This window comes from Hyperoodon ampullatus (genome assembly GCF_949752795.1).
Source record: "Hyperoodon ampullatus genome assembly, chromosome: 3".
NCBI classification, from domain to species: Eukaryota; Metazoa; Chordata; class Mammalia; order Artiodactyla; family Ziphiidae; genus Hyperoodon; species Hyperoodon ampullatus.
The window spans coordinates 151,374,125-151,387,511 of NC_136916.1; the positions used below are offsets into that span (position 1 = coordinate 151,374,125).

The 13,387-nt window shown below is 42.6% G+C and overlaps 1 protein-coding gene across 1 annotated transcript; it reads right to left on the reverse strand.

Moving 5' to 3' along the window:
* Positions 1–8,194: 8,194 nt before the first annotated feature.
* On the reverse strand, positions 8,195–9,256 carry PNMA1 (PNMA family member 1; the record flags this gene model as incomplete). Its single annotated transcript, XM_079699187.1, has 1 exon — positions 8,195–9,256. One exon carries the CDS (start codon positions 9,254–9,256, stop codon positions 8,195–8,197), a length of 1,062 nt encoding a protein of 353 aa, XP_079555313.1.
* Between the last annotated feature and the right edge of the window lie 4,131 nt (positions 9,257–13,387).

The following is a 13,387-nucleotide window of genomic DNA, read 5'->3' on the forward strand; positions in this document are numbered from 1 at the left end:
AAAAACGTTCCATTTTTAAAACAAATTGTGAGGGGCAATGAAAAGTGGATACTGTACAATAATATGGAATGGAAGAGATGGTGGGGCAAGCGAAATGAACCACCACCAACCACACCAAAGGCCGGTCTTCATCCAAAGAAGGTGATGTTGTGTATATGGTGGGATTGGAAGGGAGTCCTCTATTATGAGCTCCTTCTGGAAAACCAAACGATTAATTCTAACAAGTGCTGCTCCCAATTAGACCAACTGAAAGCAGCACTCGTCGAAAAGCATCCGGAATTAGTCAACAGAAAACACATAATCCTCCATCAGGATAAGGCAAGACTGAATGTTTCTTTGATGACCAGGCAAAAACTGTTAGAGCTTGGCTGGGAAGTTCTGATTCATCCACTGTATTCACCAGACATTGCACCTTCAGATTTCCATTTATTTCGGTCTCTACAAAATTCTCTTAATGGAAAAAATTTCAATTCCCTGGAAGACTATAAAAGGCACCTGGAACAGTTCTTTGCTCAAAAAGATAAAAAGTTTTAGGAAGATGGAATTATGAAGTTGCCTGAAAAATGGCAGAAGGTAGCGGAACAAAAGGGTGAATACGCTGTTCAATAAAGTTCTTGATTAAAATGAAAAATGTGTCTTTTATCTTTACTTAAAAACCAAAGGAACTTTTTGGCCAACCCAATATGTTAGATAAGTAAATATATATAAGCAGTAGTTATATCTGAATTCCTAGCCTAAATGTTGGCCATTCATATTTTGTAAAATTTGCCCTAATAACTTTGGTCTGTTGACCCTCATGTTGAGAGAAGTGATTGTTGTTAAGGGTGTAGAACTTGAAAGACTGGATTTGGTACCGTTCAATAAGTGAAATTTAGTATTTCAAAATATATTTTTTCAAAAAGTTTAAGTTAAACAGCTCTTAAAATGAATTATGTATATGTTTGTGGATGGAAAAGAGATGTTTCATTATGGAATCCCAGGCAAACGGCATTATTTTTGAGGATTGCCTCTTCTGTGAAGCATAGCAGGTGATTTAACCTCAGAATTGCAAAGCAATAGTTGGATACAGAGCTTGGAATTTATCATATAAGAAAAAATTGTTTTTGGAAAATGCAAGATACGGTAGTCAGTAACCAGATGAAGTCCATAGTAGGCTGTGACTGAGTCACTGATAGATTGCAAAAAAGACGTCAGAGGCCCCCTGCCATATTGTGCCTAAAGTCCCTCAACCAGAAACTATTGGCTCCTATTTCCCAATTTACTTGTGTAAAACTAGTCAGAGAGGGAACAGTCATTTTAAAAAAGTGATTGCATAAGTAGTCCTGGCTTTCAGAAGTTTTCAGCTGTCATTTAAGTAGGAATTACATGAGTTCTCTGAGTCACTCTGATCAAAAGGGACCACTGCTTTGACAATCAATTCTAAATAAAGGTCCAATACTATTTTTAGCTTCCTTTTGCTCTTCCTTACAGTCTGATAGGAAGAAATCTTTACTCTGACTGGCTTATACATTCAAAGCCTTTGACTATTTCTTTTGTGAACCATAGGCAATGAGAATTTTCCTTGGTGATGTTTAAACTAAGAAGACGATCTTTTCTTGTACTCTGCACTTCATCTAGTAGGTAAGCTTAAAGCCCTATTGCTAGGTATGGATGTATTTTCTAAAAGCTATGCTGGAAGTGAATATAGTAGGGAATGCATGAATGACTTCATACTGAATTTATTTATAAAATGGCTTACAGTGTTGGTGTTTGGTTTTTCTGAATTCTTAATATAGAAACTAATTTTCTCTGTTTCTCCTTGTTTCTTAATGTCTTTTAATCACTGGTAGTTCTCAGAGAAGTGTAAGGTGCTTTTCTGTGTCCATTTCACACAAAATTCATAATTCAGTTCCACTCAACAAATATTGAATGACTTCTGTGCCTCCTTTTCTTGGAATTAAAGCCAGAATCCATGTTATTAGAAAATGGAAGATAAGGTATATGAAGAAGTTCAGAATATTCTCTCAAATCATTCCTTAAATCATCCTTTACTGCTGCAAATTTAGCTGATATTAAATGCTTTTGGTTTATGCTTCTTGGATTAGATATTTGACCTACTTGGAAGAGATTCTCTCTGTGCTCCTTGTTTAAAGCATTATGCCATTTTAGTGGATCATTCAATTTCTTCTGTTCTTATGATGGAATCAGTGCAGTATTTTAATTTTTCACAGGAAATTTTATTTTCGTCTACCAAGGAATTCAGCTTTCCTATGTTCCCTAACGTTAAGCTTATGGCTGTATTACCTAGTCCGATCTTGAAAGGTTTTTGTGTTCTCTGTAAATAGGCGTTTGTTCCTTTAAACCAGAGTTTCTCAACCTTGGCACTATTAATATTTTAGGCTGGATAATGTTGTGGGGAGGGGGGCTGTCCTTTGTAGTACAGGATGTTTAGCAGCATCTCTGGCTTTACACATTCGATGCCAGTAGAACCCTCTCCCAAGTTGTGACAATCAGAAGTGTCTTCAGACATTGCCATCTATCCTCTGGGGCAGAAGGGTGGGAACAAATTCGCCCCCGATTAAGAACCAGTGCTTTGTAGCAACATTCCTTTTTCCAAGGTCCATTTATTTTCACTCTGTAGCCATATGCTACCTGAGTTGTTATTGGAGAGAAGGTGATGTATTTAATAATCATGGATGGAAGGAAATGGTCACTGGTGTTTTCCTTTGTCATGCTCATTTTAATAATTTTCACATAACATTAGAAACTCAGGGCTGGAAGGTTCAACTTGTTTTTTTAGCAGGGCCTCAGCTTTTATTGTTTAGCATTCTTATCTTAGGACAGTAATTATTAACCAACCTCTCTCCTACTATCAAAAAAAACCAATTTTATGATAGATTTTGCTTTGTCTCTAAAGTTTAACATTTTAAGTGTACTTTAGAAAATGGATCATCCTTCTTAGGTGTTCATTCTTTATGTATTCATTCATTGTCCAATAATGCACAAATTTTGTAGACTGTAGCAGTCATTAAATACAGAAAAATATTGTATAAAATTTGGTAATCATATATGAAAGTAGCTGGTGTAGACACTGATTTTGCATGTGGACCGAAGACTATCTGGTCGTGATAACTAGCCGGTAACTTGGTATGGTTACTGGATCTATTCCACAAATAGAGGTGGTATAAGACACGTAAATGTGGTTCCTCTATAGAAAGAAATTTTGACTTGAATAGATGCTTCTTCTGATACCTCTTACCAGTGGTCTGAAGTAGAATAAAGAGGAGTACGAAATGAATCTTAACTGTTAACTTATTCTAAGAGTTGGTGATGTGTAAGTAGAGTTGAAGGTGGTTATCTATGTGACCTAGAATCTTCCAGCTGGATTTTTCTTAGGACTAAATGGAAAAAAGTATAGGGCCTAGAGAGGTTGGATTAAATCATTAACTTTAAAAAATTGGGGGGGAAGTGTCAAAGCATCAATCATGAGTAGTCTGATTGTCTGTTCACAAAGACCTTACATTGTTAAGTATTGTTAAAGGAGGAAAAAATAACTGCTAAACTGAAAGTTACCCTTTACCAGAAATTAATTTCTTTGGCACACATTTTCTTTATTTGGGCTGCTTAATGTGCCTGTAAATAATTAAATATAAAACAAGATTCAGTGTAGCAGAGTTGGTGCTTCTGACATAGCTAACTTGACCATATTCCTTAATCTTCATTTTAGCATGAGTGTTTTTAACTATAAAGTAAGTGCAATAAAAAAATTAAAGGTATTTTTTTAAATCACTGAACTTTTAGAAATCCCTCATCTATATCTCTATTCCTGCCTTTAATCAACCATTGACTTCAAAGAAAGAAAACTGAAAAACTAGACTGAGTCTTACCTTTTTCTAACCTAAGATAAATTTTCACTTGACACTTGGAGAAGTCATAACTGGATTCTAGTTAATTTCCCATATTGGGCAGGTTAGAAGGGAACCAGCCAACCAAATTATGATCTAGCAAATTTAACAAGGGGGTGGGGGAGAGTAAGCTATTTTTCAGTAGATTTGCACTTTAAAATGAACTGGATGTTGGTGGAAAGTACTCTCAAAGGGAAGATGGGTAAATACCTAGCCTGCATGTGGATATTAGAGAATCAAACCTCATCCTTGCTCATTCTAAACCCACCTGAGCAGTAGTTGTGTGTCAGCATAATCAGAGCCAGGATTTCCCTATTTCCTTACTTGGTGTCATCTTTCATGTCTGCTACATTAAGTCATCCTTCTGGGGGATGTATCAAGTAGAATTTCCTACTCAGAATAGAAACTTTGTGAGTTATCTTTCCTACATCTAGATTTTAAAAATTAATTTAGATGTTGGCTAGATTAAGTTGTGGCTAATGTTACAAGGGTGGGGAGTTCTTTGCTTATTTGATCAGCAGGGTACCTGCCTCTGAGGTGCTATTGCCTAGAGTGATCAATCCCATCAAAAGACTGGTGAGTTGGTAGCTGTAGAGAATATACATATGGCCAGCTTCTCCCAGGGTGTCAGTCATGATCACGAGCATCACTCCAGAATCTTTGGCTTCTAGAACCAACTCCATTCTGAAGAACATTTTAACATCTATTATTATGTTGGTAATAATCTTTTATATTCAGGAATTTTGTAGCATGTCTTTATGACTAAACTTACTGTGTTAAATTATTTAGAAATGTTGAGTTTCTGAATGTTATTTTGTCAGATGTTTTAAAATAGTAATAAATTGTGTTATTTTATAAAAAAATTAATGTGTATCTTTTTTGGTTACATGTCCATTAGTTTTACCTAATATAGAGCAACTATGTGAACTTCCAATGATATTCAGTTCCGAAGAAACTCAGTGTTTGGATAACATATTCCACACAGCTTGTGTGTGTGAGAGAGAGAGAGAGGGAGAGAAAGAGAGAATTGGGGATTGACTCATTTCTTTATGCCAAAAATTTTTTTTTCAGTAGTTTACTACCAATGATAACCTCCTCTCTCAAGTTTGTAAGTCTTCCCCAGAAGTTCTCTGGGCACAATTTCAAATGACTAGGATCCTGGAAGGAGCACTTCCAGAGACAGTAAGTTACTACTACACTTGGTTATTCCTAGTCCTCTCCTGACTTCCAGAAGTGTACAAGGTTAAGGTTGGCTGACAGGCCCTTGATTTGTGGTCTGGAATGACCTGACGTTGGCTAGCCCTTTTTTGATACACAAGAAACAGGAAGAACCCAGCAATAAATAGCAGTAATATTACACATTTTCCCAGCATATATTCTGTGCTATCAGTCAAATGTAATTTTGGTCGCAGAATGGGAATATAGTGCAGTTTCTACTTCTTTATTCCACAATTCTTCGGTTGTGAGGATGTTTCTTGCTGCTCTCCTCCTTTAAAAGGCAGAAAGATTTTAATTTGTACCTATTAAGAGAAAACCTTAGGCTTCCCTGGTGGTGCAGTGGTTGAGAATCCGCCTGCCAGTGCAGAGGACACGGGTTCGAGCCCTGGTCCAGGAAGATCCCACATGCCATGGAGCAACTAAGCCCGTGTGCCACAACTACTGAGCCTGTGCTCTACAGCCCGTGAGCCACAACTACTGAGCCCGCGCTCTAGAGCCCGCGAGCCACAACTACTGAAGCCTGCTCACCTAGAGCCCATGCTTTGCAACGAGAAGCCACTGCAATGAGAAGCCTGCGCACCACAACGAAGAGTAGCCCCCGCTCGCCGCAACTCGAGAAAAAGCCAGCGCGCAGCAACGAAGACCCAATGCAACCAAAAATAAATAATTAAAAAAAGGAGAAAACCTTAATTCAGATCATAAATAGCACGTTATTTTTAGTTAATTGTTTCCTAGAACAAAGGGTGAACATCTAGGATTCTGACATTTTTTCTGCCATATATATATATTACACTAAATATATGTATGTATATGTAGATATATACAATTATATATAATAAAAGAATTCTAAGTGATGACTTTCCCTTCTAAAATGCAATCAACTCTGCAGCCATAAAAAGATGGCATATCCCTTTGTACAGGTAAAGTATGCCCATAACGTACTGGGTGAAAAAAGTGAAGAACCTATTATTTCTTTTTGTTGTAAATGTAGCGTGTGTGTGTGTGTGTGTGTGTGTGTGTGTGTGTGTGTGGTGGGAGGAGGGAGTATGTTTATGATGGAGTGTTGGGGAGAAGGTAGGAGTGAGTGTGTGAAGACAGAACTGTGAGGTATGGAGGGTGTGTATGGAGCGCCATGCCTGTGGGAACGGAGGAGGAAGTTATGAGTGGGGAGGAGGGGCAACGGGGACGTTTGTCGGGGGAAGTGAAGATTTGCGTGTCTGTTGTGGGGTCCAAGATGTGGAGATGTGTTGAGAAGAGTGTGAGAGGGAGTCACAGACATGATAAGTGAGGACATGAATAATTGTACAGAAAAATCTTAGAACATATACCAATATCAGCCTTCATAAATAAAATTTTTTACCTTGTGATTGTTATGCAGGCCAGCTATTAATTTAAAGCCTTGTTACTAGGGGAAAACCCCACTGAATTCTTATGTTCATTTAATCACTTCTGGATTTACTAGAATTTCAAAAGAAGGACATCTTCAGTCACTGAATCTCTGCAACCAAACAAACATGTCTTTAAGCCGTATTTCCCTTCTTATATCCTCTTGATGTAAATGGCTGCTGCAATACTGAAGCATTAATTTTATACAGGTATGATGAGTTATTCCTGCAGTGAAACATTTTTAGCTGAAAAAAGATTTAAAAGGGGAAAAAAAGCACTACTAGATAACCTCCTAAACCATTTCAGGATTTTCTAACATCTAATAGTAAGTTAACATTTACTTGTGTCTATTTTGCCTTCAAACATTTGTCTTGTAGAAAACATGCAAAAATTGAATATATTAAAAAGTATTGCTGGGGCTTCCCTGGTGGCACAGTGGTTAGGAATCCGCCTGCCAATGCAGGGGACACGGGTTCGAGCCCTGGTCTGGTAAGATCCCACATGCCGTGGAGCAACTAAGCCCGTGTGCCACAACTACTGAGCCCGCGCTCTAGAGCTCGCGAGCCACAACTACTGAAGCCAGGGCGCCTAGAGCCCGTGCTCCACAACAAGAGAAGCCACCGCAATGAAAAGCCTGTGCACCGCAACGAAGAGTAAGCCCCCACTCGCCACAACAAGAGAAAGCCCGCATGCAGCAATGGAGACCGAACGCAGCCAAAAATAAATAAATAAATTAAAAAAAAAAAAAGCATTGCAATTTAAAGTTACATACTATGATATAAGGCTTAAAGTAAAACAACTGAGGTTTGGGGTTTTTTTTTTTCCGTGACATGGGGAAGTCTTCCTAAGAAAAGAAAATATAATAGAGCTTAATTACAGAAAGTTTTTTATACATGTCAGAAAAACAAGACAATAGAATTTAAAAAATATTTCTATTAATATACATGTATTTGATAACTTCAAATTTAGAACACTTAGAATCAGCATGAACAAGGTAAACTACACTTCAATGACAAAGATTTGAAATGGGGTAATAGATACTGTAACTGGTTCATATTAACCTCCCCTTGCAATCTGTATCTTGTCCAGTGAAAACTTGATTTACACAGCTCTACAAGTGCAGTATTTTCCTAACAACCCATTTTGTAGTCTCGGAACACTTTTCAGTTAAACTGATTTAGATGTTTAAAGATGAAAAATAAGAAATTTGCACTCTAAATTTGAATATCTAATTCACATTTCTTTACATTAATGTAAATCAGGAACAATTTACAGTAAACACAAAAACTATTCATGATAGTAGTGACAGTTCACATTTTTACTGAACACTTCTTGTGTCAGCCAGGCTCTGCACTAAACATCTGAACATGCAATTTCACATTTAATTACCTCGATGGGAAGTGTCATGAGTTCACGTTTTCCACAACTGATGATGATGCAAGCTGATGACAGCTTGCACTGAGCACTCGTGTCCAGACCTTTCCCTAGCATCGTAGCTAGCATGAGTCACTTGTACCGCAGCAGCTCTGGTGCTTGTTTGCACGATTTTACTAATGTTACATGAATACGCAGGCCTGACTCCCCCCGCCCCAAAAAAACCATGGCTAAGTCTTTACTACTAGGAGACACACCTGTAAGACAGCATAGAGACAACGAATGAAAGCAGCTGTGACCTAGGTCTGCACTAAAGCCCCTTTTCTGGGGGCTCAGAAGTGCCCCTCCAGGCCTAACTGCAGGAGGGCAGCCTCAGCCTCCTCCTCCTCTTCCTTGGCCTCCTCCTCACGGATCTGCACCAGCAACTGGAAGAGGTTTGGGGCTGGCCCTTCCGCAGCCCCGGTCAGCCACAGCTGCCTTCGGATGGCCCCGCTGTGGTTGGCCCCGGCAATGACCTGCTCCAGGCGGGCTTGATTCACGTTATCTTTATCTATGGCCCCCTTCTCCACCACCTTCTGCAGCAGAGGCTCCAGACGAATGACATAAGCAGATAACTTTTCTCCTGGGTTCTGGTAAGTGTTCAGAAATCTGACCTGCGCATCCCTAGAGCTCTCCACGCTCCCAAACACCTGCTCAAGCGCCTTCAGGCATTCGGCGGTGGTAATCGCAGGGTTGCTGATCTTGAGGATGCGTATGACATCAGCAGCAGGGCCTCTAAGACTCTCCATCAACCGCCGCCTCTTTTCCACATCTGACACCTGCCACTCCTCTATGACCTCATTAGTGTGCTCCAGCCAGGGATCAAATGTCTCCTCTCCAGGCCCCAGGATGTCCCTCCCGGAGAAGAGTGTCAGCTTCTTGTACCATAAGGACTCAACAAGAGGCTGAATAACATTATCCAAAATATAGTTTAGCATCTCTGCTGGCATATCTGGGCCTGGGGCCGGAGTGGGGTTCTGAAACCCAAGGACACGGGCAACATCTTGCACGGTCCACCCCTCTCTTGCTAGGAAGAGGTGCAACCTTTCTAGAAATTCAGCATCGGAAGTCGGGGGCTTAAAGACCACTTTCCACACCCCTCCTTTACCTGGCATCTCCCTGGGGATCGCGGTGTAATCGACAGCGCCAGTGAGCTCTAACAAGGCTACTTTGGCATTCTCTTCCCTCCAGAACATTCTCCCAAGCACTCGATAGGGCACCTGGGGCATCGCAGCCTGGAGGGTCTCTTCGATTTCAGCCTCATCACAGTTCACTGGGATCCCCCAGACCAGCAGGGCTCTCTGGGAGTTCACATCCATCCCCCTACACCAGTCTTCCAACAGTGTCATCGCCATTTTGCCAACTATCAAGGGCCCCAATTTTACAAAATACGGGTTACTGTGGTTCCCTGTGCTCTAGAACTTAGGACAACAGCAGACACTCCCCCGCAATATGCCCGAGGAGTCAAGCTTCACGCAACCACGATTAACAAACGACACCAGAGTCCTGCTCTCGTCCTTTCGCTGCCCCCCAATGTCAGTCCGCGTTCTCGGAGCGAAGCCTGCGGAATGCTCAGTTACGCGGCCACCGCCATCTTGCGTCTCTGGTCGGGGTCCGCGGGCCGGGTCCTCCACCTGCAGGCAGGGTGTCGCGTCGCAGCTCAGAGGCGAGGAGTGAGGGAGGACGGCGAAGGAAGGAGCCGCCGGGCTATGGAGGCCGCCGGGGTGTAATTGCGGGGCGTGGCCTTCTGTTCTCCTCAGCCCGGGCGCCAGGCACTCGCGGCTGCTCCCGGCGTCAACCGGGCTTTCGCGGTCGGAGCCCGGCCTTCAGACGCGCGAGAAGCCGCTTCTCTGCAGACGAGAACTGTGCCGCCCCCGGAGGAAGAGACTATCCCGAGGTCGCAGCGGCGGCAGCGGGGCCAGCCCGAGAGAGGCTCCTTCGCTGGCGCAGGTGCCCGTCTGGGCTGCGAGGACGGCCAGGGACCCAGAACACAGGCGACGGGGGCGCGGGTAGGATGCAGAAGCAAGGATAGAGGTGGCGCAGACGAAGGCCCGCCGCGGCGACTGCGCGCGCGGGCTGCTGCCGGTTGAGACGGGATGGCGCAGCGCGGCTTCCGGCTGGTCAGACCCGCAGCCAGCCGAGGCGTTAAGGCCGCAGTGGAAGGCGGGGCCAACCGGCAAGCGGCTTTCGCCCCGCCCTGCCCCGCCCTGCCCCGCCCCCGCGGCCGAGCCTGCGCGAGCGTAGCCACGGCAACGGCGGCCCAGAAGACTGGCGACCCGAGTGCTCCGGCGGCCCGCAGAAGCGAGCGGTTGCCTTGGTGCCAGCAAGGAGCTCCGGGCATTAATTTCTCTGACGGCGTGTTTCCTTTTTCACATTTTCCAGATTTTTTTTTTCTCACAAAGCACTGTATTTAAAAGATGATAATATAACTCTGGAGTGGATTTAAGATGATATGCGTCCGTCAAGGAAGATTGTCTACTCACGTCGCTCGTTCAAGTCAATGCTGTATAAGAAAATACCTTATACCATCTGATCGCACTCTGCAACCTCCGCGAATTTCATCCCAATGAAACTAAAACGTTGTAAGTGTGCTGTGTGTTTGTGTGAGACACTGAGTTGAGACTTTTTCTTGTCTAAAATTTTGTAAGAATATCTAGATCTATTTAGTAACCTTTGTAGCCAGGCAAACGCTAACGTGTTATTTCCCCTGTCCTGGCATCATCGACAGTGAGCTGATAAAACAGAATCCTTACGGTTCAACAACGTCAAGTAATCCCTTGCAAGCAAACCAAGGCCTGTTTACGTCAATCCCAGATGGTGAAAATCTCCCCAGAAAGACACAGCATTCAACTCTGAATTTTTAAAACCTTATTTAATAAAAGGTTTAAAGATACAGAAGAACATTCAAAAGTAAATAAGTTACATAGGTACATTACAATCACATCAGCAAGATTTTCTTTAGTGTGTTAATTTTTTTTATAAAAAGCACACAAAAAATAAAATCTTCAGTCTGGTCTATCACAACTGTACAGCAAAAGAGGTAATATTTATATATATGTACACTATTTTAATATGTAACAGTCTTTTTAAAAAAGGGTGCCACAGGCAGCAAACACACAAAAGGCAGTGTCTGATATTTTTCAAAATAAAAGGAATATACTTATTTATATGCTATTAAAATATTTGTACAATAATTACAGACTGTCAAGGCTATTCCTGTGCTCCGTCCCCTCCAACAAGGCCTTCGACTGAGAGACGAATGAAAAGGTGAAACAGCTGCAAATTGTGAGAGGCAAATATTAACACAGCAAAAATATGGGGAGGACATACAGTTGTTTTATAAAAATATGCATACTTCCTATAAACCTAAGGAGTTAGGCTTGCCAGTCTGGTAATAAATACCGTCCCAGAAAAGTGAGCCCCAGTAAAAACATACTTAAATAGCTGAGGCTTGCGTATGTGTTGTATTCCTCCTTCATCTTAACATCTGGCACATGAGAAGAAAGAGGTTAGGTCACTGAGGCAGTTAAATATAGGGGATCCCTTTAGACGTAAGCAGCACACGACCTCTGTGCCAGGGGTGGAAGTGGGGTAGCAGAAGGGATGGGTGTGTACCTTAGTTGTGAGGGGGGCTGCTGAAGGCATGGAGGACAGTGCTGAAGCACTGTCTCCGTGGGTGGGTAAGAGACCTCAGAAACGGTCTAGAACACAGGCACTAGGTTAGTTTCATGCCCTTAGCTGAGTGTAGATGGAGGCTGAGAGATGGATATGTGACATGGTGTGGGGAGGACATTATAAAGCTGAAGGTGTTTGTCATTTAACGTCTTAAAGCAAAGAGCTCTGAATATAAGAAAAAAGAAAAAACAAAGTAGCCTAATGGTTCACAGGGAGAAAGCACCATAAAGGATATACGTATGCCAGCTTCTATGGGTGCACCTACTTTATTGGCAGGTCACTTGCCACAGTTGCATCTGCCCTCTAAACATTTTACCTTTTACACTGCATTCTAGATATAAATCCATTCTGGAGCATAAACCCTTCTAAAATACGGTGTTGGGTAGGGTTAATACAGAGAGGTACCATCTTGATTTTCTCCACCTATATTCACCTGGTCTGGTCTCCGTGAGCTTAGAAGAGGAGAATCGCTCTAGAGAAGGTGGTTTCTGTTACCACGTGTCCAAAAAAGAAGCCTGAAACTAAATACGGTTTAAATAGAAAAAACCTTGGGAAACTTAAGTAGCACTTTGGGGCAAAGCTGCGAAGGCACTCATATTACATATGTGATTTAGAAGAGAGCCTAAATTTGCTACCCTCCTGTTTTTGGAGGGTATACCAGATTTTTGCAGTCTTGGGCCATTGAGCTTGTAAAAGCCTATGGAAGAAACTAATTGGGAAGTTAGAGGTCTAGGTAGCCATCAGAAGTTGGGGAGGGGAGAGAATTTTGTAAAGTCCCATAGCTGGGCTCATGTATAACCATATTAATGCATAAATGAATGCTAATACATACCTGATAGTGCATAGTTTAGAAACAAAACTCCCTCCCCACTCCCAGCTACCAATATGACGCCTTTAGGCTATCTCAGAAGAGTAGCAGAATGAATACTTTTTGTCTCCTTCCTAACATGGATTCACTTAGAACTTCTTTTACACAACTAAAGTTGAACAGCAAGATCAGAAAAATAACTCAGCCCTCCTATGGGACTGGCAAGTGAAGGGACCTCCAGAATCTTCCAGCCCTTCCACTTCAGTGACTCCACACCAAATATGGCTTCTTCAAGCCAGAAACAAAACCAGAATCTGGCTTCCAGCCAATCCCCTCAAGCTACTTGAAAGTACAGCCAAAGAAGAGGTAGCAACAAGAACTGCCTTTGATCTCCCTTGATCCTGCTAGTCTCCGTGTGCCTTTGTGACATCTTCCACCTTTCCGCCCTCTTTCAGTGCTATCATTCCTATTGGCAAAACGAGGGACTTTAGGGTCTTGGAAATGTCGGGGAGAGGGTGGTGCCAAGAAGGTGCCTTGTTTTGGGATAAATGCACTTGGGCCTCTGGAAAGAAGGAATCCCCTGGTCCCTGAGAGGATGTTAAAAATTAAATATTAAGAATAAATAAATAGCTCCCAAATGACACAGGTCAAGGAATGAAGGCTCCTGTCCCATCTGGCTAGGAGACCTCCCCCTCCCAGGGAAGGATCCAGAAATCTCCAGCATGCAGGACTGAGGGCTGAGCTGTGGATATCAGCACTAGACCAGGTGGGGTGGGGTTAGGTGGCAGCTGCCAAGGGCAGGACAGAGGCAGGCAAGAAACTTGCACCAAGGAGGAGCAGGCTGGGCCTAGGCTAAGCTCCCTTAGCAGCCTCCAGGGCCCAAAGGTATTTGGCAAAAAGGTGGGAAGCAGGAAAAGCCAAGGCTTATCAAAAGCTCCCTCAGGCCTAGCCCTGTAGCAGCCCTGCAGCTTCCTTCCTTTGCACAGTTTCCTTCCCTCCAGCA